General features: G+C 48.7%; 1 protein-coding gene and 1 non-coding gene across 4 annotated transcripts in view; one reads left to right on the forward strand and one right to left on the reverse strand.

Moving 5' to 3' along the window:
- Window positions 1–27,699, reverse strand: part of LOC140395553 (platelet-derived growth factor subunit A-like) — a 103,893-nt gene that overhangs the window by 47,523 nt on the left and 28,671 nt on the right. For 2 of the 3 annotated variants that reach the window (XM_072483480.1, XM_072483478.1), the window contains exon 3: window positions 4,140–4,172. In XM_072483480.1, the coding sequence (XP_072339581.1) occupies window positions 4,140–4,172 (33 nt within the window). Of the gene's footprint in view, window positions 1–4,139; window positions 4,173–4,523; window positions 4,662–27,699 lie in introns of those variants that run through there. The other variant, XM_072483479.1, reaches the window with a different exon arrangement.
- On the forward strand, window positions 2,489–2,681 carry LOC140395778 (U2 spliceosomal RNA). Its single transcript, XR_011936292.1, has one exon. It is a non-coding gene; the product is annotated as a U2 spliceosomal RNA (small nuclear RNA).

Here is a 27,699-nt window from a genome sequence, read left to right on the forward strand (position 1 = left end):
AGGACTTCCTGGATGTGGACATCAATAGGATGGTGGACGCCGTGGCGGAAAGGTCAGGCATCCTGGGCGGAATTCTCTGATCCCCCGCCGGGTCGGAGAATCGGCGCGATGCCGCCCCGATGCCGGGACGCGATTCTCCGCAATGCCGACGTGGTAGGCGTGCCGCCGGTCGAGGTATGCACCGATTCACCGGCCCGGTCAACAAAAAGCCGAGTCCCGCCGGCGCCGTTCTAACCTGCTCTGGGCCGCTGGGACCTCGGCGTTGAAGGGTCCGGGTGCGGCCTGTGGGGAGGGAAGGGGGCTGGGGGGGGTCCGACCCCGGGGGGGGCCTCCGTATTGGCCTGGCCCACGATCGGTGCCCACTGATCGGCGGGCCGGCCTCTCTGCCCCCGCGGCCTCCTTTCCTCCGCGCTGGTTCGTGTAGCCCTGCGCCATTTGGCGTCGGGGGCGCCGCGGGGAAGAAGGCCTCTGCGCATGCGCTAGTTGGCGCCGGCGCAACTGCGCATGTGCGGACCCCGCGGCGCTGGGTTCAGGCCGGGATCGGCAGCTGTCGTAGCCCCCTGTGGGCCGCAGAATGGGGTCCCGGAACGGATGCCGACGCCGGAGTAAAACTCCCGTTTTTACTCCAGCGTCGGCACTTCGCTGCCCGTTGGGAGAATCCCGCTCCCTATTCCCCAGAAGACACCAAGTCCATGTCAAGTCCCAAACCTGGGATGAGGTGGCAAAGGCCGTGGGTGCTGGCAGCATGACTAGGAGGACTGGCCTGCAATGCTGTAAGAAGATGAATGACCTCCTTTGAGCTGCCAGGGTGAGTACCCATCTGTACACCCGTGGCATTACCCCCGTCCCTAACCTCTGGCATCTGACCCTAAACCCTTGCAACCCTATAACATATCCCCCTCAGAACCCACCCCCCAGTAATCCCAGCACAATCCCCTTCTGAGCAGCCCAATGCAATGCTCAATGGTGCCCCTGGTTGCAGAGTGGGCTTCATTGTAATAGTCCCACGATTTGGTCTGGGGACTGCACACAGGTGTTATTAACCATGACCTCAGTGGTTAAGCCTCATCACCCTCTAGTCAATGCCTCCCTCCGAGGGAGCACCTCGAATGTGCCGGGGACCTTAGCGTGTGCCAGGCTGAATGCGTCGTGCCAGCTGCCTGAGCAGCGTGCACATACATGCATGTTGTGCAGTTGATGATCATACACCAATTGCACATTCAAGGAGTGGAACCCCTTCCTGCTAATGAAGGGCACCTCTGTCGAGCCGGTGCTCAGAGGGTGACATGTGTGCCATCGATTGATCCCTGGACCTGAGGTATGCCAGCAAAGGCAGTGAATCCTGCAGCCCGGGCATCCTGCTGGGCCTGGTCCCGGTGAAAGGTGATGTAGTCTGATACCTGAGCGCATGGGGCCTCCATGACATCGCGGATACACCTCTGTGCAAATGTTTGGGAAATTTTGCACAGAACCCTCGCAAACTGTAAAGAGCCAGAGGCAAATCATTTCAGGCAGCATTTACCTTGACGGCCAACAGGAGCGGGTGTCCTCCTCCCCCTCTTTGTGCAAGGCCTGAGAGAACCTGGCAGAGGTGCCACACAATCTCCTTGTGAAGCCAGAGTCTTTGATGGCACATGGTGTCCAACAGCTGATTGAAAGACCAGCAACTCCTAAAGACACGTGGCTTATTGTACTGCTGCCTTGGTTCCCCTCCTCGGCCTGATAGACAGCCAGCACTTGAGCCTCACCGCAGGTCCCTGCTGTTCAGGGACAGGCTCCAGTCATGCAAGGTCTTGTCTGGGCTGGCCCAGACGCTCTCACCACCATGCATCAGTAACGACAGCATTGGCCAGATAGACAGCTAGCAAAGGGGGCTGCATTCCAAAATGCACCTTTCATCTGTGAGCAGGGGAGGTGAGGAAACAAGACAGTCAGAAAGCTCTTTCATCCTTTGACCCTTCATTTCCCCCCAATTCTCACGGTCATCCTGTGGCTAGGCAACCCTCACCATTCCCACCTCCCAGCGCAGCATTGGTGAACTGCTCGCCGCATCAATCAGTTTATACAGTCACTTACACAGCCGCACGTCCCCTAATGTTCATCCACAGCATCAGTCGGGGTGACCCCTCTCTTCCCTCCCTCAGTAATGGTGAGCCTCGTGTTCTGGTGAATTCCAACCTCCTTCCAGGAGATTGATTTGACACAGGAGCCCTATCCCAGTCAGTGACTTGTACCCACCCCTTACTCTGAACATTTCCATTCCTCAGAATCCCTCTTGCACAAATGGAGAGCCTCTGGGCACGACAAAGGGTGTTTGCAATGGGCTATGTGGCCCTTCTCCTGGGTATCCTGAGTCTAATGGGGGGGGGGGGGGGGGTCCTATTGAGTGACTCTTGTGCCTTCTTGCCAGAACTGTGGCAGCTGCTTGTGTGGTGGAGATGTTCATACTGTGCTGCCATGTGGCTCTATCTTAAGCAGCTGAATTGAGATCGCTTCTCGGCCTTCTGGCTAAGATCAAGTGTAGTATCTGCTCTGCCTTTTGGCTCAGATCTGGTATGTCTCTCTTGTGGGGCCATGAATTGGGTTCAATTCTAATTGGTTTTTGGAGCAGGCGAGGAGCTGGATTAGGGGTTTGCCCCTGTCCACACTCTGAGCCCTGGCTTGGTAACTCGGAAAAGGTAATCATTTAAAAAAAGCAGAATTGAGGGCACTGCCTAATGATGATAGTTGTTGAGAGATGTGCGCCTTTGCTGGGAGCTTTGCAGCAATGATATATGCAGCCAATGTTTAACACAGAGGTTGTGTCGGAAAGCAGTTTAGGTCTCCTGGGCAGGTCGGGAATTCACAAACTGATACTGTGTGATACAAATGGGGCTAGATTAATCTGCAAGACCTAGAGACGTCACCTACGCCTTAAGAGAGCATTGGTTGATTATCTCAACAATGAAGTCTTTACTCTGTCAGGGGCTGTATGCCAAAGAGGAATTCAGCAGCTACTGGTGCATCTAACCTCTGCTAATCCCTGCTTCATCTGCTGTAGAGCTGTGCATCTAAGGAGTCCAACGAGGTGTTCCAACACCTACCTGGTGGTCCTGAGATTAACCGTGCCCATGCCAACCTCTTTGAATGCCGTGCTAATACAACTATGAGGGTCTCCAGATGGGAGGGGTGCGTGGAAATTTACATGAGCAACAGAGCTCACAGCTCTTCAATGAAACTGACGTCATTCATCAGCATTACCAGTCAGGTGCCTGAAAGTTACATCTAAGGAGTGAGTTGCTGGTCTTTCACAGCAACAGTAGAGTTTCAGTGATGGTACCCCCATTGCGAGGGAGATCCCTCCAGAGTACAAAGGTCTGTCAGCAATGAGAACCCCCCTCTGCAAGCCAGATTACATTTGAAAAGTCATTTACTTCCCTACCCCCCCTCAGAGTCCGTGAGCCAGGAACCCATTTTTTTAATTCTTGCACCAAATTGCACCCACACGATTCATGGCTGGGTGGGGCAGGGGCGGGTGGGGAGGGGGGCATCACAGGCACCAGTTATATCAGTCTTCCAGCCCATTAATTGCTTTCAAATAAATGCCGATGAGCACTTTGCATGTTCCCACCGGCAGGGTTGGGAATCCCATCATGGCCGGCGGGGCAGGTCAGGAGGCTTGAAATGGGTTTAATGCTCGGTGCGAATCCCGTTTTTAATCCTAGGCCCCATTCAGCGGGCCATCGGGATTTACTTGGCTGCCGGGAGGCCCCAGAGAATCCCAGCCTTTATTGCATTCCAACCATACCCAGTGCATTAAAGATTAAAGATTGGATATCTTTAATCGACACTGTTGGCAGCTTCTAATGTGACACTTCTAGCATCATTTTGCCAATGATAGGGGTACAGTTTGAAACCAGCTGGATGTGTGCTGGAACTGTAAAACAGCTCATATTGTTCGAAAACCAAACTTCAGAGAGAGAAAGTAGAGCATTATTTTTAAAAAAAAAGTAAAACAGATCACCCCTCTGAATTTTAGTGCCAAGTAATTTACTCTCTTCTGCTTGTCTGGACTGAGCTTGAATGTGGATAATACAATTGAAATCTTCCCACCCACTAGATTTAAACAGACAGCTCGAGAGTACATATGTGAGGCCTACCTATTTTGTACGTGGGTCTGAAGCCAGGAGAATCTGTGGAGAGAAAATAAATTTTAAAAAGACGGATGCAAATATGTGGGACATGTTTTTGAGGCTATTACTAAAATAAACGCAATCTAGTGACACATCAATTTGAATAACGAGTGTTAATTTGTTGCAATGTAGCTTTGGCGTACAATGAAGCTCATTATTCATTGGCAGAAGATTTTTCACCAGCTGCACAAGCATAAGCAAGGGTATGACACATTTATAAAAGTGTACACAAATGCATTTAGCAAAGCGCACACAAGATTAATACCAAGCAAATGTCTGAATTTCAAAATCACACATAGTTAATCCTCTGGGCAAATAGGTACGATGTGCTCAGCCTAACAAGCAGTTCACCTTGTAATTTGGCGGATAAAATATCAGTGAGCTTGTTAAAAAGCAAAAAGGAAACTAAAATGAAAATAAATTGTATCAAAGACATTTTCAAGTGACATATTTACACGAGGTTCACCAAGTAAGTTTGAAAGGATTGATTTTCTATCCCGATGGAATGCCCGTTCCCGTGTCGTAAGGCTGATGCAATTTTGGAATTTTAATGATTGAACGAGTTACATGTTTAACCCCCTCAGCAATGTCACAACTTGGTAGCTGTATTATTTAGATTTATTTCCCAATCTGTTATTCCGTCATCAAAGCAGGTGACAGTATACATTAATTATTAATCACTAGCATAGTTTCAATGCCAATGTCTACAACATTTAAACCCCAGGTATGATTGGTGGGATTCTCCAATCCCACGGCAGAGTGCCGACGCTGTCGTAAACACCGTCGCGTTTTACGACGGCGTGAACGGGCCGCTCCCACGACTAATTCTGCCCCCTCCAGGGGGCCAGCATGGCGCTGGAGCGGTTCATGCCACTCCTGCTGCAGATCCCGGCGTGAACTGTGCGCCGCGGGATCCGCGCATGCGCCATTGCGCCGGCGCCAACGAGGACATGCGCAGTGGCACCGGCGCCAACGTGCGCATGCGCAGTGGCCTCCTTCAACGCACCGGCCCCGACGCAACATGGCGCAGGACTACAGGGGCCAGCGCGTAGGAAAGGAGGCCCCCAGCCACAGAGGCCGGCCCGCCGACCCCCCCTGCGCCCCCCCCCCCCCAATTAGGCGTCACCCGACCCTTAGACGCCGAGGTCCCGCTGGCCCAGAGCAGGTTAGAACGGCGCCGGCGGGACACGGCTCTTTTCTTGCAGCCACTTGGCCCATCCGGGCCGGAGAATCGGTGGGCCGGCCGCATAGAGAGGCCGGCGACCGCCGCCGCGCCAACTACGCAGGCGCCAATGGCGCCGATTCTCCACTCTGCGCAGAATCCCGTGCCGCCGTCGGGGCGGTGTGGCGCGATTCGTGCGGCCCGCCGTCGATTCTCCGACCCAGCGCGGGGTCGGACAATCCCGCCCGATATTTCAGGCAATATCTAAAATCAATCACCTCACTCATATAAAACTTACATGAAGTTAAAAAGAAATAGGACAAGGTGCAATCAAGGCTCTGTCTCTTCAAATATGGACTGTTTGATGGAACTGAGCCAAAATTTAAATTTAATGGTTCAGGCCTAGGTGATTATTTCATCTTTTATTTGCAAATGGGGGTTGGAATTCAGCCAAGCTGTTCCTTTCACTGAGTTGAAGGAGACAGCAGAGATCTTGTGGTTTTGATTTGGCACCAAGTTGCCCTCTTACCCCAATGGAAAAATGCCATTTAACCTGAAAAGTGTCTGCAGACTGACTTTCAGCAGAGCTGGGGAGACACAGCCTGCAAATCCTCGGTAATTCTTCCTTTAGGCAAGCGTGGCACTCTCTCTTTTCAATATGTGTGGAATGGTCCAAAATTGGCAAGAACGAAGCTGCACAAATTCCTGCTCTTCTTTCCTGAGTCAATGTTTGCCACCCTAATTCAGTTCAGGATTTAATTTTTAGCCAATCGCAGATTTATGCATTATGCATTAAAGTAAGCAGCTCACCCCTTGGACTGGGAGCAGACGTCTTCTGGTAACTCTGTGACAGAACAGTGGGACGCATTCAAGAAGGAAATGGGGAGAGTACAGGGCCAACATGTTTCAACAAAGAAAAAGGGTGGGACCAACAAGTCCAGTGAACCCAGGGAGATGGACCGTGATAAAATAAAATAGATTTACAGAGACTGAGAGGAGATTCTGAGTGGTCTGGCAGTAGATAAATATAATGTCTCCCAGGCAGTTGAGTGAGCCAAGAGAGAAAGTGGCAGAGGCGTGGCAATAATTTTCAATTCCTCTCTGGCCACAGGAGAGGTGTCGGAGGATTGAAGGATAACCAACGTGGCACCATTATTCAAGAAGAGAGGAAGGGATAAAGCACGACACTACAGGCCAGTCAGTCTGAACTCAGTGGTGGGGAAACTATTGGAAGCAATTCTGAGATTCATAATAAATCTGCATTTGGAGAGGCAGGGATTAATCAAGGACGGTCAATATGACTAACTTGATTTAATTTTTCGAAGAGGTGACCAGGTGTGTAGATGAGGCTATGCTTTAAACATAATCTATTTGGACTTCAGCCAGGCTTTTTATAAGGTCCCACATGGGAGACTGACAGCAATGGTAAGAGCCCATGAAATCCAAGGAAATTTGGATCCAGAATTGGCTGAGTGGCAGGCAGCACTGGGTGATTTACATAGAATTTACAGTGCAGAAGGAGGCCATTCGGCCCATCGAGTCTGCACCGGCTCTTGGAAAGAGCACCCTACCCGAGGTCAACACCTCCACCCTATCCCCATAACCCAGTAACCCCACCCAACACTAAGGGCAATTTTGGACACTAAGGGCAATTTATCATAGCCAATCCACCTAACCTGCACATCTTTGGATTGTGGGAGGAAACCGGAGCACCCGGAGGAAACCCACGCATACATGGGGAGGATGTGCAGACTCCGCACAGGCAGTGACCCAAGTCGGAATCGAACCCGGGACCCTGGAGCTGTGAAGCAATTGTGCTATCCACAATGCTACCGTGATGGTCAAGGGGTGTTTTTCTGACTGGATACCTGTGCCCAGTGGGGTCCCGCAGGGATCAGTGTTGGGGCCCTTGCTGTTTGTGGCTTATATAAATGATTTAGATGAGGGTTGGATCAGTAAATTCGCAGATGTTATGAAAATTGGTGAGGTGGTAAATAGTGAGGTGGATTGCCTTAGATTACAGGAAGCTTTAGACGGGCTGGTCAGATGAGCTGATCAGTGGCATATAGACTTCAATCTGGATAAATGTGAGGTGATGTACTTGGTCAGGATAAACAAGGCAAGAGGATACATTTCTAAAAATATTTTATTGGAGGTATTTTCAAATATATGAGGAACAGAAAATAGCAAACAACAACAGCAACAGTTAAACATGCACAATTGTCTCCATTCCCCCATACAACCCCCTCCATTCCCTTCTTTTACACCCAGCCCCCCAAAATCCAAACAACCTCGCCCCACCCATCCCCACAGATCAGCTACTGTCCCGTAAAGAAGTAAATGAACAGCCTCCACCTTGTGGAGAACGCCTCCTCTGCCCCTCTTATGGCAAACCTCATTTGTATTCCAGGCGGAGGAACTCTGCCAAGTCGCTCACCCATGCCCCTATTTTCGGCAGCTCCAAGTCCCGCTCACAAGATCCACCTCCGGGCTATCAGGGAGGCAAAGGCTACCACATCAGCCCCTCGCCCCACCTGCATTTGATGGGCTTCCCGTGCACCTCGCACACCGATCCTCTATCCCCAAAAACTTGCTCATCCTAGCCACCGTCATGTGCGCCCGGTGGACTACCTTAAATTGTATCAGGCTAAGCCTGGCACATGATGAGGACGTGTTAACCCTGCTTAGGGCATCCTCACATAGACCCGCCTCTATCTTTCCTCCTAGCACGTCCTCCCACTTGCCCTTAAGCTCCTCCACCGGAATTTCCTCCGCCTCCAAAAGCTCCTGGTAAATATCCGATACCTTCCCCTTTCCCACCCAGGTACTGGAGACTACTCTATCCTGTATCCCCCGTGGCGGCAGCAGCGGAAAGGCCGGAACCTGCTTTCTCAGGAAGTCGCGCACCTGCAAATAGCTAAACCCATTCCTTGCTGGCAATTCAAATTTATCCTCCAAGGCTTTCAAGCTGGGGAAGCTCCCGTCTATAAATAGATCCCCCATCCTTCTAATTCCTGCCCTTTGCCATCTCTGGAATCCACCATCCAGCCTACCCGGTACAAACTGATGATTATTATAAATCGGGGTCCAAACCGATGCTCCCTCCACTCTCTTATATCTCCTCGGTGTGATTCATTATATCCCGACCTCAGCCGGTTCGTATGCACACTCACTACTGGTGCCTTATAGAGCACCCAGCCAATGAAGCCCTCACCAAACCCAAACCTTCCCAGGGCCTCCCGCAGGTAATTCCACTCCACCCGATCAAACGCCTTCCCCGCATCCACCTCTACCACCACCTCCACCTCCTCTCCTTTTGAGGGCATCATAATAACATTCAAAAGCCTTCGAACATTGGCCTTTAGTTGCCTGCCCTTTACAAATCCCGTCTGGTCTTCCCCTATCACCACCGGGACACAGTCCTCTATCCTTATGGCCAGTACCTTAGCCAGCAGTTTGGTGTCCACATTCAGTAGAGAAATTGACCTGTATGACCCGCACTGCTCCAGATCCTTCTCCCGTTTCAGCATCAACAAAATCGAGGCCTGCGACATTGTTGGGGGGAGAACTCCCTTCTCTCTTGCTTCATTAAATTTCCTCACCAGCAGAGGGCTCAATATCTCTGAAAACTTCTCATAGAATTCCACCGGGTAGCCGTCCGGCCCCGGGGCCTTGCCCGACTGCATGCCCTCCAGCCCCTCGATTATTTCTTCAATCTCAATTGGGGCTCCCAGCCCTTCCACCAGATCCTCATCCACCCTCGGAAACCTCAACTGATCCAAAAACTGCCTCATCCCCTCAACCCCAGCCGGGGGTTCCGACTCATATAATTTACTATAAAAGTACTTAAACACCTCATTCACCCCCACTGGGTTCAGGACAGTATTCCCACCTTTACTCTTTACTTTACCTATCCCCCTGGCCGCTTCCCTTTTCCTGAGTTGGTGCGCTAACATTCTGCTTGCCTTTTCCCCGTACTCATAAACCGCTTTCCCTGTGGTCAACAGCCCAAACTCCGCCTGTAACCTCCGCCACTCCCTCAGCAGCCCCGCGTCTGGGACCTCCGAATATCTCCTATCCACCTGGAGTATCTCCTCCACTAACCTATCCCTCTCAGTCTGTTCCGCCTTTTCTCTGTGGGCCCGTATCGAGATTAATTCCCCTCTGACCACTGCCTTCAAAGCTTCCCAGACCGTCGCTGCAGAGACCTCCCCCGTATCATTTGTTTCCAGGTAGTTCTGGATGGACTTTTTAACCCGCCCACAGATCGCTTCGTCCGCTAGCAACCCCACATCCAGTCTCCACAGCGGGCGTTGCCCTCTCTCCACATTAACCCGTAGATCCACCCAATGTGGGGCATGATCCAACACTGCGATTGCCGAGTACTCAGTATCCAACACCCCCGGTATTAGTGCCCTGCTCAGAACAAAAAAGTCGATACAAGAGTATACCTTGTGGACATGTGAGAAAAAAAAACTCCTTCGCCCTTGGCCATGCAAACCTCCATGGGTCTATTTCCGCCCCCCCCCCCCCCCCTCTCCCCATCTGTTCCATAAACCCCTTCAATTCCTTTGCCACAGCTGGCCTGCTCCCTGTCCTGGATTTTGACCGGTCCAATTCCGGATCAATGACTGTGTTAAAATCTCCTCTCATGATCAGATTATGTGACTCTGGGATCTTACCTAACACCCGTCTCATAAATTCCACATCATCCCAATTCGGAGCATATATGTTCACGAGTAACATCCGCACCCCCTCCTGCTTCCCACTCACCATTATGTACCTACCCCCCCATGTCTGACACGATTCTCCCTGCCTCGAATGCCACTCGTTTGTTGATCAAGATCGCTACACCCCTAGTCTTTGAGTCCAGCCCTGAGTGGAATAGTTGGCCAACCCACCCCTTTCTCAATCTCGTCTGGTCTGTAACCTTTAAGTGCGTCTCTTGTAGCATTGCCACGTCCGCCTTCAGCCCCCTCAAATGCGCAAACACGTGAGCCTTCTTGACCGGCCCATTCAGCCCTCTGACATTCCATGTAATCAGCCTGCCGACTAGCCATCACCCTTTTTAGGCCAGCCTCTAGCTCGCGCCCTCGGCCTCCTCGAGCCCCCCACTCGGGCATTCGCCGTTCCCGACCTCCCATTTGTCCCCTAGTAACAGTTCATCCCCTGCCAGCAAAGCAGCTCCAGCCCCCTCTCTCGCCCCCCCTAGCAACAACACTAGAAACCCAACCCCCCCAACTCAAGCTCCAGCTTAACACCTGCTCGCCCCCCACTGTGCTTCCGTGAGTCAGCTGACCCATGCTGACTTGATAGCACCCGCCCCTGGCACCAAGCAGTCTGTCTCCCCATTGTTCTCTCCCCTCTCCCCCCCACTTGGACAAACATATTAAAAGCAACACATTCCCCAGTAAACAAACATCAGAAAAAAGAGTGAAGAAACAGCCACTTTGGAAAAATAAACATCCAAAAACAGAACCAGCCCCAAAGACCCCCCCCCCCCCCCCTCTAACCAGCTCCCTGCAAGACAAAGTTACCTTTAGCCATCAAAACAGCCCCTTATTACACATAACACTACTTATACTTATACAGCCCAGAACAACAAATCGCCGCCTCTCTCCAAGGCTTCAGTGTCTTTTAGTTCGCCTCCAGCCTCTTTTCTTGAATAAAAGTCCATACTTCGTCTGGTGTTTCGAAGTAGGAGTCCCGTTCCTCATGTGTGACCCACAGACGGGCTGGGTACAACATCCCGAACTTCACCCCCATCTTAAAGAGGCCCGTTTTTGCCCGATTAAACCAAGCTTGCCTCTTGACCAAATCCGCGCCCAGGTCCTGATAAATGCGCAGCTCACAATTCTCCCACTTGCTGCTCCGTTCCTTCTTGGCCCACCGCAGAACGTGTTCCTTGTCCAGGAATCAGTGAAAGCGTACCAACATGCTCTCGGCGGCTCGTTCGCTCGAGACTTCTTCGTGAGGGCTCTGTGCGCTCTATCCACTTCCAGGGACCGAGGGAACGCCTCAGCCCCCATCAACTTCGCCAACACGTCCGTCACATAAGCCCTCGCATCCGATCCCTCACTGCCTTCAGGGAGGCCGACAATTCTTTTTTAAAATAAATATATTTATTCAAATTTTTACATATTTTCAACAAACCCCTCCTTAAAAAAAAGAAAAACAAAGAACACATAAATAAACATCTTACAACTACATCTCGAATTCCCCCAGTATACAAACCCCCCATAAGCAATAATAAACACAATAGTAAACACAAAGTACACCCCCCCCCCCTCCCCCACCCCAGGCTGCTGCTGCTGACCACCTCCTAACGCTCCGCCAGAAAGTCTAGGAACGGTTCCCACTGCCTGAAGAACCCTTGCACAGACCCTCTCAAGACAAATTATTCCCTCTCCAATTTAATGAATCCTGCCATGTCGCTGACCCAGGCTTCCACGCTTGGGGGCCTCGCATCTTTCCACTGTAGCAGAATCCTCCGCCGGGCTACCAGGGACGCAAAGGCCAGAATACCGGTCTCTTTCGCCTCCTGCACTCCCAGCTCGTCCGATACCCCAAATAGTGCTAACCCCCAGCTCGGCTTAACCAGGGTGTTCACCACCTTAGACACCGTCCTCGCAACGCCCCTCCAGAAGCCATCCAGCGTTGGGCATGCCCAGATCATATGGGCGTGATTTGCTGGGCTCCCCGAGCACTGAGGCAAACAATTCTAAGATTTTGTCTCCTGGACCTGTTCTCCAGGTCCTCCAGCTTCTCCTGCATTCTTTTCTGGCGGTCGTTCATCATCGCCACTTGGTCTCCAGCACGGTTATGTATTCCTCGTGCTCAGACACCTTTTTCTCCACCTCCTGGATCGCTCTTCCGTGGGTCTCTTGATTCTGTACAACTTGATCAATCGAAGCCTTAATCGGATCCAGCGTGTCCTTCTTCAGCTTGGCCAAGCAATCTTCGAAAAACTTCACCAGCTGCTCCGTCGACCACTGTGCTGTCTCCCCGCGGCCCTTGCTCTCCGCCATGCCCCCCAACCCCCCCACCATCCGCAACAAAAAACAGAAAACAAAAACGAAAAGCAGGTTTAAAGTAAGGAGGCAGGAGGTTTAGAGGGGATGTGAGGGAAAACCTTTTTCACCCAGAGGGTAGTGGGAGTCTGGAAGTCACTATCTGAAAGGGTGGCGCAGGCAGAGAACCTCATACCATTTAAGAAGTAGTTAGATGTGCACTTGCGATGTCATGGCTTAAGAACATAAGAACTAGGAGCAGGAGTAGGCCATCTGGCCTCTCGAGACTGCTCCGCCATTCAATAAGATCATGGCTGACCTTTTTGTGAACTCAGCTCCACTTACCCGCCCGCTCACCATAACCCTTAATTCCTTTACTGTTCATAAATCCATCTATCTTTGCCTTAAAAACATTCAAAGAGGTAGCCTCAACTGCTTCACTGGGCAGAGAATTCCACAGGTTCACAAGAAGGCGATGGACCAGGTGCTGGAAAATGGGATTAGAATACTTAGATGGTTGTTTTTGACCAGCACAGGCGCGATGGACCGAAGGGCCTTTTCTGTGCTGTAGATCTCTATGGCACATTGGCAAGTAACCTGTCCATAATCTCTTTTAACAAAGACATTAACCTGCTGCAAAAGAATGACATCAGAATTGTAGACAGTTTTGCCCCATTGGAGAAAGGAGGGTGACTTAGTAACAATGGTGCGTCAGCAGTAAATGACTGACCTGCAAAATAAAGATTAGTTCCACAACAACAGCGAATTGTATCATGTGGCATGGATTCCAACGGCTGTCGTCACTTTCTATGCCCCAGGGACTTTTAAAACAGCAACAGACCAACATTTTCCCTTGAACTTGGAGTTTTGCTTGTTTACATCTAGTGCTGCAGTATTTTATGCACAACATTCCCTGTACTGCTCGTTTGTTTCCTTGCTCCAACATTATTTTAATGGATTTTATTACAAACATGTGTAAAAAAAACAGTAACACACACAACGACAAACTTAATAACCTACAGTTTGTACAATTTTCCCCATTTTATCCCCTACCCTTCCCCCCTCCCCCTCATCGAACAATTCCTCAAACATTGTCATGAACAACTCCCACTGCACCTTAAAGCCCTCCTCCAACCACCTCAACTCAAATTTGATCTTTTCCAACCGTCAATGTAAAAAGTCATACAGGTCTCCCCAGCCAGGCCGCCCAGTGGCGTATCCGCCCTCCAATTCAACAAGATCTGCCGCCGGGCAATTAGCGAGGGAAAGGCCGCAACATCGGTCCCCTTCTCTTCCATCGGCTCCGGCACTTCCCAACCTGGGAAACGACTTCCACTCCTTTCTTGCGAAGTCCTGCACTTGCATATACTTAAGTTCACGCCCCCTTTCAACTCAAATCTCCCCGCAGCTCGTCCAATCCCGCAAACCGCCCTTCCAGATACAAGTCCCTCACCCTCTCCAGACCCGCCTCCCTCCACCTCCCGTACATCCCGTCCATCTCCCCCGGCTTAAACCTATGGTTCCCATAGAGTGGCGTCAGCATCGACATCCCTTCCAACTTAAAGTGCCTCCTCAGTTGAATCCACGCCCTGACCATGGACTCTATCACTGGGCTCCCTGTATATATTCCCGGAGCCAATCGAAGTGGAACTGTCACCATGGCCCTCAAGCTGGATCCCCTACAGGACCCCTCCTCCATCCTAACCACTCTGTCCCCTCCCCTCACCTTCTCCACGTCAGTTGTAGTGTGTCCCATCTTAAAATTCCCCCTAACCTCCTCCACCAACGTTGTCAAATTCCACTTGTGCACCGTAGCCCATTCCTCATCACCTATATCTATTGGAGATGTGCAAACCACCCCATAAATCAAACGTCTAAACCGGCCTACATGTCGACAAGAACGGTTGATAATTTATAAAGCTGCCAACCCCGATGGAATAGTTACCGTTTATTTTCAACTACTGCCAGCTTTCCGAAAAATAACCAAGTTCGCTGTAAGATTGTGCTATATTTTACGTTGCTCGGGCGGGCGGATTTGAAAGGGAGTAAAATTGCACGCGCAAGGAGACGTTGTGCGCATGTCTCTCCTTTGGCAGTGTGCGTTTGACATTAACATCCTGTTAACGACGCAAACCCAAGCAGGAGGCGTGCCCCGAATGTAAAGGTCAGGTTTATGAAAACTCACATCATAAGACTGTGGCAACATAATTCTACTGGAACACTTATGCAGGATAATGGTATTGATGCTCGATCAATAACTCCAGAAGCGAGATTGGAGACAATAGAAGGCTTTATTACACTAGATGTTTCCCCAGCAGCGCAGGTACAGAAGGCAGCTGCTGGGAGACACAGGCTCTTATACTCCGCCTTACTGGGTGGAACCAGCAGGCAGGCTTAACCAATGAAAACAGTACCTCATACACCAATGGTCTTACAGCATCACAGGGTACTGTAATACCTCTAATACCGACTACCACATTCACCCCCTGTTAGAAAAAGAGTCCAGCGGGGGTGGTGGCCTTGCATTATACAGTGGTAGAGGTTAAGGTTATGGAGGTACCCGGTATACATCAGTACAGTGGTTTTGCCTCATTACATCGCAACTATTTACAACATTTATTTTCAGTTCAGAATGAAGCAATTAGTCGATCGGGGTCCCTGGTCATCCTCTGCGATCATCGTAGCTTCGGTGGTGATGCAAGCGCCGGCTCGGGCATCTGCGGCTCCGGGAGCGTGGCTTTGGCTTCTTCGGCAGCTTCATCACCCCGAGACGGGACCGGTGGGAGGACCAATCCACCCTGGGGTGCGCCGGTGGGAGGGAGGGTGGGATTTGTGGTGGGGGTGTGTGTGGGGATCTAGCAGGCGCCAGGTCCCGAAGGGAGGCCGTATCCTGTCGGCCGTCGGGGTACGCCACGTAGGCGTACTGAGGGTTAGCGTGGAGGAGATGGACCCACTCGACCAATGAGTCCGACATGTGCGCCCCCACGTGTTTGCGCAGCAGGATAGGTCCAGGAGCTGCCAGCCAGGTTGGGAGCGAGGTCCCGGAGGAGGACTTCCTAGGGAAGACAAGGAGATGTTCGGGAGGTGTTTGGTTGGTCGTGGTACAAAGCAGTGACCCGATGGAGTGGAGGGAATCCGGGAGGACCTCCTGCCAGCGGGAGACTGGGAGATTCCTGGACCGTAGAGCCAGTAGGATGGTCTTCCAGACCGTTCCGTTCTCCCTCTCTACCTGTCCGTTTCCCCAGGGGTTGTAACTGGTCGTCCTGCTCGAGGCAATGCCCTTGCTGAGCAGGAATTGATGCAGTTCGTTGCTCATAAAGGAGGACCCCCTATCACTGTGTATGTAGGCGGGGAAACCGAACAGCGTAAAGATAATGTGGAGGGCTTTTATGACGGTGGCTGTGGTCATGTCGGGGCAGGGGATGGTGAATGGGAACAGGGAGTACTCGTCAATCACGTTCAGGAAGTACATGTTGTGGTCAGTGGAGGGCAGGGGCCCTTTAAAGTACATTTTGAGGCGTTCAAAGGGACGGGAAGCCTTTATCAGGTACGCTTTCCCTGGCCTGTAGAAGTGCAGCTTGCACTCCGCGCAGATTTGGCAGTTCCTGGTGGCTGTCCTGACCTCCTCGATGGAGTAGGGCAGGTTGCGGGTTTTAATGAAATGGAAGAATCGAGTGACCCCCTGGTTGGCAGAGGTCCTCGTGGAGGGCTCGGAGGTGGTCCACTTGTGCGTTGGCACATGTGCCGCGGGATAGGACATCAGGTGGCTCATTTAGCTTCCCGGGACGATATAAGATCTCATAGTTGTAGGTGGAGAGTTCGATCCTCCACCGTAAGATCTTGTCGTTCTTTATCTTGCCCGCTGTGCATTATCGAACATGAAGGCCACCGACCGTTGGTCAGTGAGGAGAGTGAATTTACTGCTGGCCAGGTAATGCCTCCAATGCCGCACAGCTTCTACTATGGCCTGGGCCTCCTTTTCAACTGAGGAATGGCGGATTTCTGAAGTGTGGAGGGTGCGTGAGAAGAAGGCCACGGGTCTGCCCACTTGGTTGAGGGTGGCAGCCAGAGCTACGTCGGACCCGTCGCTCTCGACTTGGAAGGGGAGGGACTCGTTGATGGCGTGCATCGTGGCCTTTGCGATGTCCGCTTTGATGCGGCTGAAGGCCTGGCGGGCCCCTGTCGACAGGGGAAAAACCGTGATTGGATTAGCGGGCGGGCCTTGTCCGCATAGTTGGGGAGCACTGGGCATAATAGAAAAAAATCCCAGGCAGCATTTCAGGGCCTTGGAGCAGTGAGGGAGGGAGAACTCCATGAGGGGGCGCATGCGTTCAGGGTCTGGGCCTATAACTCCATCATGCACTATGTAGCCGAGGATGGCTAGACGGTTAGTGCTGAACACGCATTTATCCTTGTTATATGTGAGATTAAGGATTTTTGCGGTATGGAGGAATTTTCGGAGGTTGGTGTCATGGTCCTGCTGGTTGTGGCCGCAGACGGTGACATTATCGAGGTGCGGAAACGTGGCCCGCAAACCGTACCGGTCAACCATTCGGTCCATCTCTCGTTGGAAGACCGAGACTCCATTAGTGACACCGAAGGGAACCCTTAGGAAGTGGTGGAGCCGCCCATCTGCTTCAAAAGCAATGTATTTGCGGTCGCTAGGGCGGATGAGGAGCTGGTGGTAGGCGGACTTTAGATCCACCGTGGAAAAGACCTTGTATTGTGTGATTCTGTTGACCAGATCGGATATGCGGGGGAGAGGGTACGCATCAAGCTGCGTATACCTGTTGATGGTCTGGCTATAATCGATGACCATCCTATGCTTCTCCCCGGTCTTTACAACCACTACGTGAGCTCTCCAGGGACTCTTGCAAGCCTCAATGACACCTTCCCTCAGTAATCGCTGGACCTCCGACCTAATAAAGGTTCGGTCCTGGGAACTGTACCGTCTGCTCCTGGTGGCGACGGGTTTGCAATCCAGGGTGAGGTTCGCAAACAGGGAAGGTGGATCGACCTTGAGGGTCGCGAGGCTGCAGACAGTGAGGGGGGGGGGGTATAGGGTCGCCGAATTTAAAGGTTAAGCTTTGGAGGTTGCATTGAAAGTCTAACCATAGGAGTGTGGCAGCGCAGAGGTGGGGAAGGACGTAGAGCCGGTAATTTTAAAACTCCCTACCCTGGACCATGAGGTTCGCTATGCAGAACCCCTTGATCTCCACTGAATGAGACCCGGAGGCCAGGGAGATTTTTTGGTTAACTGGGTGAACGGGGAGAGAACAGCGCCTTATCGTGTCGGGGTGTATGAAGCTCTCTGTGCTCCCAGAGTCGATCAGACAGGATGTTTCATGCCCATTGATGAGCACGGTCGTCGTTGCAGTTGAGAGTGTTCGGGGCCGAGACTGGTCCAGGGTCACTGAGGCTAGTCGTGGCAGAAGTTGGATGTTCTCCTCGGGCGGTGTGTGGTCATCTGAGTCAGGGTCCTGAGAGTCCAGCCAAGATGGTAGCGCCCACTGGTCGCACAGGGCTGGGGGTGCACAAGATGGCGGTGCCCATCCATCACACGTGGTGTCCAAGAGACAAGATGGCGGCGCCCAGAGGCCACACGTGGCCCTGAAGGAGGAAGATGGCGGCACCCGTTGGCCGCACGTGGCCCATGGAGAGGCTTGTGGTGGCGGTCCCGATTGGCCTCTGGAGACCGCAGCGACTGCCCGGGCCTGGCATACCACCACAAAGTGGCCCTCTTTGCTGCATCTTTTGCAGAGGGATGAGCGGGCCGGACAGCGCTGTCGGGGGTGCTTGCCTTGCCCGCAAAAATAGCAGCGGGGCCCCCTGGGGCTGCCTGGCAGTCTCGCAGCACAAGCTTATGGGGGGATGGGGGATGCATCGGAGTCAGTCGCGGGGGGGGGGTTCCACGCTGCCCAAAGGGCTGCCGCGCGGTCGGGGACGTAAGCGCGGGCGTTTCGGGAGGCCACATCCAGGGAGCTAGCAAGGGCCCGTGCCTCCTTGAGGCCTAGTGTCGCTTTCTCCAGCAATCGCTGGCGGATTTGGGAGGACAGCATACCTGCAACAAATGCGTCCCGGATCAAAGGTTCTGTGTGGTCGCTGGCCGAAACTTGCGTGCAGTTACAGTTCCTCCCCAATACCAGGAGCGCACGGTAGAACTCCTCCAGCGATTCCCCAGGGATTTGTCGCCTCGTCGCTAGTAGATGTCGGGCATAGACCTGGTTTTCAGGGTGAATATAGTGTCCTTTAAGCAGATTATTTGCGGCCTCAAAATCATCCGTGTCCTCGATGAGAGTGTAGATCTCTAGGCTCACCCTAGAGTGCAGAACTTGCATTTTCTGGTCCTCCGTGGGTATAATTGTGGCCGTCCTGAGATATCCATTGAAACACGCCAGCCAGTGCTTGAAGGTTGCCGCTGAGTTTGCCGCGTGGGGGCTGAGTTGCAGACACTCCGGCTTGATTCGGAGCTCCATTCTTTAAAATCTAGTGTAATAAATTGATGCTCGATCAATAACTCCAGAAGCGAGATTGGAGACAATTAAAGGCTTTATTACACTAGATGTTTCCTCCAGCAGCGCAGGTACAGAAGGCAGCTGCTGGGGAGACATGGGCTCTTATACTCCAACTTACTGGGCGGAACCAGCAGGCAGGCTTAACCAATGAAAACAGTATCTCCTACACCAATGGTCTTACAGCAATACAGGGTACCGTAATACCTCTAATACCGACTACCACAGGTATGCAAGTGAAGAAATAATTCAATGGTGCAAGCTTAACCACGACAAACTCAAAAGTGATTGAGAACCCCCGGCAGAGGATGTTAAATGTTCACAAACTCCTAAATTTCCTTTTAGTTAAGGCTGCATTTAAATCTCCCCTGGGCCTTTTGGGATTATTCATGTGAATTTATTAATTAAGAGGGTGGATGTTTCCAGCAATAATTATTATTTATCATTATTTATTTGGCTTTACCACTTTCATTTTCCTGTTTCTGAGAAATTAAACAAATTGTTAGGTCTTTTCAAACTAAAATCTACTTTGAGATATCCTATTTTTTGGCCCCATCTTGGCACAGAAAACATTATTTAATAGATATTTTGCCATCTGATCGCATCCAAAGCAGGATCTGCTATTTATTTTCTGTCATTTCATTTTAATTCCATGTCATTTTCCAAGCCTGCAATGAGCAACTCCTCATTGAGCGATTTTAACCTGCATCTCAAACCCTCCAACGTTCGCTCCACCGACTTGGCCACATTCCTGTACTTCCCAACTCACCTTCTGAACTTGTGAATCACAGTAAGAAGTCTTACAACACCAGGTTAAAGTCCAACAGGTTTGTTTCGAATCACTAGCTTTCGGAGCGCTGCTCCTTCCTCAGGTGAATGAAGAGGTGGGTTCCAGAAACATATATATATAGACAAAGTCAGTGATGCAAGACAATACTTTGAATGTGAGTCTTTGCAGGTAATTAAGTCTTTACAGGTCCAGACGGTGTGACTGGAGAGAGGGATAATCACAGGTTAAAGAGGTGTGAATTGTCTCAAGCCAGGACAGTTGGGAGGATTTCACAAGCCCAGGCCAGATGATAGGGGGGTGAATGTAATGTGCTGGTCAGGCCTTGGGAGAATTCTTCCCTATATATTCGGATCCTCCAGTTATAAAGCCTACATTTCATTGGACTTTTCTGCTGATCTTTTGCACCTCACCACTTCATTTTAGTGGTCTCTGTACATTAACCCCAAAACCTCTCTGGACATTCGCTTGCCCTAACCTTTCACCATTGAAATGATCTTCAATTTTTATTCTTTTTTGGTGCGGTGCAAAATAGATAGCCTTGCACCTTTGGGGCAGCACGGTAGCATTGTGGATAGCACAATTGCTTCACAGCTCCAGGGTCCCAGGTTCGATTCCGGCTTGGGTCACTGTCTGTGCGGAGTCTGCACATCCTCCCCGTGTGTGCATGGGTTTCCTCCGGGTGCTCCGGTTTCCTCCCACAGTCTAAAGATGTACAGGTTAGGTGGATTGGCCATGATAAATTGCCCTTAGTGTCCAAAATTACACTTAGTGTTGGGTGGGGTTACTGAGTTATGGGGATAGGGTGGAGGTGTTGACCTTGGGTAGGGTGCTCTTTCCAAGAGCCGGTGCAGACTTGATGGGCCGAATGGCCTCCTTCTGCACTGTACATTCTATGATAATCTAACTTCAATGGTGCAAGCTTAACCACGACAAACTCAAAAGTGATTGAGAACCCCCGGCAGAGGATGTGAAATGTTCACAAACTCCTAAATTTCCAATTAGTTAAGGCTGCATTTAAATCTCCCCAGGGCCTTTCACATAATCTACAAATACCTTTTTGTAAATTTACGCTCTCACCTACACTACTTCCTATGCCATCAATCTTTGTGTCAAAACTAAATAATTCAATAGAGAGCCATACATCTAAGTCATTAAAAAATATATTGAAGCGCAGAGACCCCAGTACAGGTCCTTCTAAGATGCCTTTATTCACTTCCTTCCAATTCGCGTGCATTTCCATTATGCAGATAACCAGCTCCACCTCTTCTCTTGAACCTTCACCTGCCTTCGTGTTTGACCAACACCAAAGTCTAAAATTAGTCATAATTTCTCTCTGCTAAACATCAGGAAGAATAAAGTGATGTCTTTCTCCGCCCCCACCTCTTTCCCACAACACAAAGTACATTCTCTTGCTACTATCTGCATCTCGTTCCCCATCTACATTCTCGGGAGCCGCTGCATACCATTCTCAACAATGGCATCTTATTTCACTCGCGTTGTCCTATGAAGAGAGGTTGGGGAAATTAGGCCTGCGTTCTCCAGAGTTTCTAAGAATGAGAAGTGCTCTCATTGAAACCTACAAAAATACTTAAATGAATAGACAGGTAGACAGGGTAGGACTAAAATTGGGAGAAAATCATTTATCATAGAATCATAGAATTTACAGGGCAGAAAGAGACCATTCGGCCCATCGAGTCTGTACTGGCCCTTGGAAAGAACACCCTACTTAAGCCCACGCCACCACCCAGTAACCGCATCTAACCTTTTGGTCACTAAGGGGCAATGGATCATGGCCAATCCACCTAACCTGCACATCTTTGTATTCATTGGTTGTGAATATTTGGAACTCTCTACCCCAGAGGGATGTGGTAATTCAGTATTCGAACATAAGAAAAAGGAGCAGAAGTAGGCCATTCAGCCCCTCAAGCCTACTGCCATTTAATAAGATCATGGCTGATCTGCCTCCTGCCTACCCCCTGGTAATCGATCACCCCCTTGCTTACCAAGAATCCATCCATCTCCGCCATGCTTCCACTGCCTTATCAGAAAGAGAGTTCCAAAGACTCACGACCTTGAGAGGAAAAACAATTTTGCCTCATCTCTGTTTTTTTTTTAAATGTAGAGTACTCAATTATTTTTTTTCCAATTAAGGGGCAATGTAGCGTGGCCAATCCACCTAACCTGCACATCTCCGGGTTGTGGGGGTCAGACCCACGCAGACACTCGGAGAATGTGCAAACTCCACACCTGGGCCGGGATCAAACCCGGGTCCTCAGCGCCGTAGGCAGCAGTGCTAATCACTGCGCCACCGTGCCGCCCTCCTCACCTCTGTTTTAAGTGGGCGATCCCTTATTTTTAAATAGTGACCCCCCCAGTTCTAGATTCGCCCACAAGAGGAAACATCCGCTCCACAATAAATCCAGTCAAGACCCCTCAGGATCTTATATATTGAGTATGTTTAAAGCAGAGATTGACAGATTTTTAATTGCCAATGACATAAAGAATTGTGGGGACAGAGTGGGAAAAGGGCATTGAAGTGGACGATCAGCCATGATCATTTTGAAGGTGGAGCGGGTTCAATGGGCTGAATGGCATACTCCTGTTCCTATGTTCCTGTGACTGAGTTTGAACTGGATATGACCTGAATCCTCCATTTATCTATGCACGAGAAATGTTACTTCACCGTTTATCTTCATTAGTTGCTTTGTCTTTCGGGAAATAAAATTAAATTTTTACAGTAGCCCAAAAGTGAACATTCAAATTAAAGCAGTTAGCCATTACAGTAAAGTTTGGAATATCTTTTTTCATTCCCTAAGCAGCAGAGGGAAGTGATATATACACATATATAAAATATATATATATACATATTTGTGATATATTTATCTAATACAAGTGCATCAAACCTAATGGTTATTAAGATTCAGTTCACTGATATGCTGACCTGCCCCCTCTTCATTCTCCAAGCTAACAAATGTTTTAAACTAAAAAAAGCTAATTTTTGGGACGCACCATAGAATGTCGACCTTCATATATGATGTGATCAACACTTTGGCTGGACTCCTGTGTAGAATTGTGCGGGTGAAAATCCTGGAATCATTTACAAAACAATATGGTATATATAACCTTTGTCTCAAACCGGAGACGTCAGAGACGCCATTTCTTGAGCCTCTCTCTCAGTATTTTTAGTGTGAACTGCTGGCTCTTGGTGTGTGTTTCACAAATATAAGGCCTGGGAAGAGGTTTGGAGCTGGAATGGGTATGGTGCGATCATGGTGCCTATGGATTAGGGGAATGAGCCTACTTCGGTAGCAGCAGCCATTAAAGAATTTTGACAGGTGCAGGCTCAATGTCTGTGCTGTGCTTCGCTGTCCAAATACTGTGAAGGGACGTAAAGCAGATGGCAGGCTGCTCATTTCATATTTAAGGGACCTCATGGTTGATAGGCATCAAGACAAAACTTCAGATCAGATGCTTTTCAGGCATCTTTGTTCACTAAAATTGGGCCTGGCTATGTTGGTCTTAAGGCTATAAAAATGGACACAAGGATGTTCCATTTTATCCCAATTAAATTCAGTTCAAAATTGTTCTGGATCTAGATCACGGAATTGGCCTTCCTCATCGGTGAGTGTCTTGTGATCTTGTAAACATGCAGGAGCCTTTTCTAATGAACCCGATCAAACAGAGTGCTACTTTCTCGTGCCTGGAGCTGAAAATCTGGTTTCGATTTCAGTTTCTTATGTAAGTCTAGTCTGATGGTTGAACTACAACAGCCTTGAAGAACTGTGAGAATAAAGGGCATTGAATTTCAAGAAGTTCTGCGGGTCACTGTTTCCACATTATGCTCGTTGAGCACATGCCAGGTTAGCCAAAATGTGAGTCTCAGATACAAGGAAAAAGAATGATAGCCAGTGCTGGGGTGATTTGGGCAGAATGATTACGTTCATTGAATACATTCAAACCTCATTTGCATATCAATAACTTTGCAGCCTTAAATACACAATATCGCTCTGTGGGTTCCGTGGGCTTTATTGTAAACTGAAAGCAGAGAGAAAAAAAGATATTTACAGTTTCAACTCACAGCCAAATAGCCACTGCTATAAAACTCTTTCACCGGCTAACAAGTAAAAAAAAAGAAGCCGAATTTTGTCTTAAAAAATGATCATCCTGGGAAGCCTCAATTTATGCTCTTTTAATTATTCCCAGCTTGAGCAAGGAAAACAGTTTGATAATAAAAATAGCGAGAGCACAGAAGTAATCTGCCACAAGTTATGCTTACATTATAAAATCTAGACATTGGCACTTGCTTTTTGAAGTAAACATTAAGAACTTCTTCAGACAACTGAATCATTTTAATGAGACAAATTGAGAATGTTTGACTCTTGATTTTTTTTCAATTATAGCCTGAGCTAGAGCAATCAATCTATTAGCACTGGTTATTCCCTCAGCAGACCCAATCTGTTACTTTCTAGGTGAGTTTTGTCGGTTCATTTTCTGCCACCATTTCCAATGATGCCCAATTGAAAAGGCAAGATTTAACACAGGAAGGAAAATATCATTTCTATATCTCCAGGTCTTTTTATATTAATAATCTTTCTTAGTGTCACAAGTAGGCTTACATTAACACTGCAGTGAAGTTACTGTGAAAATCCCCGAGTCGCCACACTCCAGCACCTGTTCGTGTACACTGAAGGAGAATTCAGAATGTCCAATTCACCTAACAGCATGTCTTTCAGCACTTGTGGGAGGAAACCGGAGCACCCGGAAGAAACCCACGCAGACACGAGGAGAACATGCAGACTCCGCACAGACAGTGACCCAACTGGGAATCGAACCCAGGTCCCTGGAGCTGTGAAGTAACAATGCTAATCACAGTGCTAACATGCCATGGGAGATGACAGCATGGCCATGCATGGTGGCAGTGATGGAAGCGTGCAGCCCTCTCAACCAAAGGAAGCAGGAGGTCTAAGTATGAACTTTGAATGTATCAACTCAAGGGCCAGCAGAACGATATAGTGACCAGACATGATTCTTAAAATCTGTAAGACTCAGACACCGATTTTCGCTTATGATTTGAGTGTGCAGAGTCTGGACATTTCCCAGCACCCCAAACCCAACCCGGGAAAAAGAGGCCCAGAAGTTGAGATTTTCAGCCTGGAGGGGTGTGGACAAACCGCAGAGATGAGCGAGGCAGAAGTCCTGTCTCTGTGCACCGGCACTGTGAAAGATTGAAAAAGGAAAATCCCTCCGGCCCTCACCCCTCACAGTCCCCATACAATTCCCCATGCCACTTTATTCTCCCACCCATCTACCATGGACCCTTATACCTTCTGTGCCAACCTATTCCCCTATACCCACCCCAAGGACCTCCATGCCAATCTATGCCCCCTTTCATCCCCATGGCCAACTTAGTGCCAACTCATGCCAACCCATTACTCCATCCAGCACCTCTTTGCCCTCACCCCCTCCATGATAACTCATCTAGTATCGACAATGGACAAACATCTGGGGTCATTTTGTCCTAAAGTAAAGTTGGGTGTCTATTGATAACACCACTATTTTTTAAGATTGATTTGGAAGAAAACATTCAGTACATTGAAATTCCTTCGACTAATCCCTTTTGAAAACAAACGTCTCTTTCCTATAACCTCTTGGCGCTGTCAATCAAATTGCTCATTTACCAGGTGACCAGCTGTGAGAACATCAAGTTAGAAAAGCAATCATACAGCACAAATCCTGGAATGACAATCCTCAAGTTTATTAAAACTGAAAAGTTAAATAGCCAGCACTTATTTTTTTATTAAAACTCCACATATATTATTAATTTAAAGACCATCAGCGTTATAGCCCATGACAGTTCCAATGAGCTTTGACAGTTCCAATGTTTTTGACAGTTCTTTTGACAGCTTGACAGTTCTTTAACAACTTTGACAGTTACAATGAGTTTAGGCACTTTTTATGCACTATCTTGTCTACTAACAATACCAGAGGGCACCTGGCCTTTCCCAAAAGGACCCTTACCTGTCCCAAAGGGTACCTTACCTCCACCAAAGAGCAGCTGGCCACCCCTAAAAGTGTCCTTGGGCTTACATTGAAAGGGGTAGCTTACCGCTCCAAAGGGTACCCTGATTATGCAAACAATTTCACAAGTTCAAACCTGCGCCCACAATCTAATGTCTAACTGTTTACGCTGCATGCTTCAGGTTTCAGTCACCTAACTCACCAAGGTCACACAAGTGGAGGCAGCTGCTTATTCATATGGGCAGCTGTCTCCAGGGACCACGGATGTGCAATTTAAAGCCTGCCCCCATTTTACCCTTGAGAAAATGGCAGAGGCCCGGTTCAGGACTGGGACTTCTGGATTCAGGCCACTGCTGCATTTTTGCACAGACAGAGAACCTCTCCAATTGCATGAAAATTCAGACCACCAACTCAAAACCAAACCAGCAGGACGACAGTCTTTTCTTATTCTGACATGAGCAATAGGCCATTGTGAAGCAATTTTGACACCATCTTGAAAATAAATCACTCAACAGCATTTGCAATAAAACTAACAGTTTTGAAAGGCACATATTTAGTCCCATTAAAAAGTTTTGTTGAAGTTTCACAAGCAGATTATTATTGCTAAAAATAAATTTCAGAAGAAAAACATTGAGTGCATGAGTTGCTGTATACAAAGCAGTCATCATTAAAGGACAGTTATATAAATTTGACTTGTCTAAGTAGAAAATATTATCAGAAAATGTATTCCATATGTACGCCAAACTGAATAATATCATAGGAATGAGTGGTCTGCGTAAGTAAAAACTACAGATTCAGCAGCTTATTATTGAGCCTTTTAATTATAGAGCAAGCTTTAAGGAGGATTAAGCGGGGATGAAATGAGAATGAATCTAAAGTATTTTTTGTATTGAATGTCAGGGTGTTTTTGTGCTACTGTCTGAAGAGATCAAAAGGATCGATAACGGCCAGAAAGATGCTAAGTGTGAAGAATCCTCCTGTGTCTGCTGTCTCTATCTGTGTGGATAGTAAAATAACAGTCAGCTAACTGTGGTATCTGCGGTTTCCTGTAGGAATGTGGATTGTGGAATGAGAAAGGGGCCTGTGGATGGCTGAAAAGGTGGGGAGGGGTGACAAGGGTTAGAAATTTGTGGCATCTTCCATGGCAATGGTGACAATATGCAGCAGAACTACTAGTTAACATGAATAAAAACAGTGAGCTGAAAAAAGTAACCAAAAGCAATCAATGCTGGTTCCATCTAAAACTATCGAAGCACACTTTATCTATCATGAAAATGCTGTAACGACAGATCTAAAGCCTGTTTAACTTAAGGGCTAAGGGAAAAAGTTGCCGTATGTAGAAAGTAGAAATTCAAAATTATTCTTAGGCCCACCAAATTTGCAGCAGCCTTCACAGGGCTGATTGTGAAAACATTTTCATGTTTGGATTTTACAGTAATTGTTCATGATTTATACTGTATTGCTGGTTGATGGCAGCAAGTTTATTCAATACTTAAGTTGCCTTGAATGAAGAACATCTTTAAAATGGAATACCAAGTGGGTTTAATTTGATGATTAATGCTTAGGGTAAGACTAGTTGCTGGTAATAGATGGTTAATGAGTTCTTGCGCCTTCTGTAGGAATTTATGGTTTGCAAGTTTTTGATATCTAATAATAATAAATAATAATCTTTATTGTCATAAGTAATATTAAAACTGCAATGAAGTTACTGTGAAAAGTCCTAGCTACATAAGTGTTTTGGCTTATAGATGCTTCTACAACTTTCAGATTGGTACGAGAAAAATTAACATTCAAAAACAATGCCGAATCTTCACTCCCTCTGGAAATTCTCCAGCCTGCTCCAGATAGAAAAAAAGAGCACCAGTATTACCCTCTCCTAAACAATGCAAAAACATACTGTGCTCTATATAATGCATTCAACAGAATTTGCAATGACTATATTCAGGTCTTGCACATAAGCAGAGATACATCAAGAGTTGTCACCCTGATGATCCCAGATTATTCATTCCACTCTACCACCTCAGCCAATGATGAT

The sequence above is a fragment of the Scyliorhinus torazame genome, chromosome 18, assembly GCF_047496885.1.
Source record: "Scyliorhinus torazame isolate Kashiwa2021f chromosome 18, sScyTor2.1, whole genome shotgun sequence".
Classification (NCBI taxonomy): domain Eukaryota; kingdom Metazoa; phylum Chordata; class Chondrichthyes; order Carcharhiniformes; family Scyliorhinidae; genus Scyliorhinus; species Scyliorhinus torazame.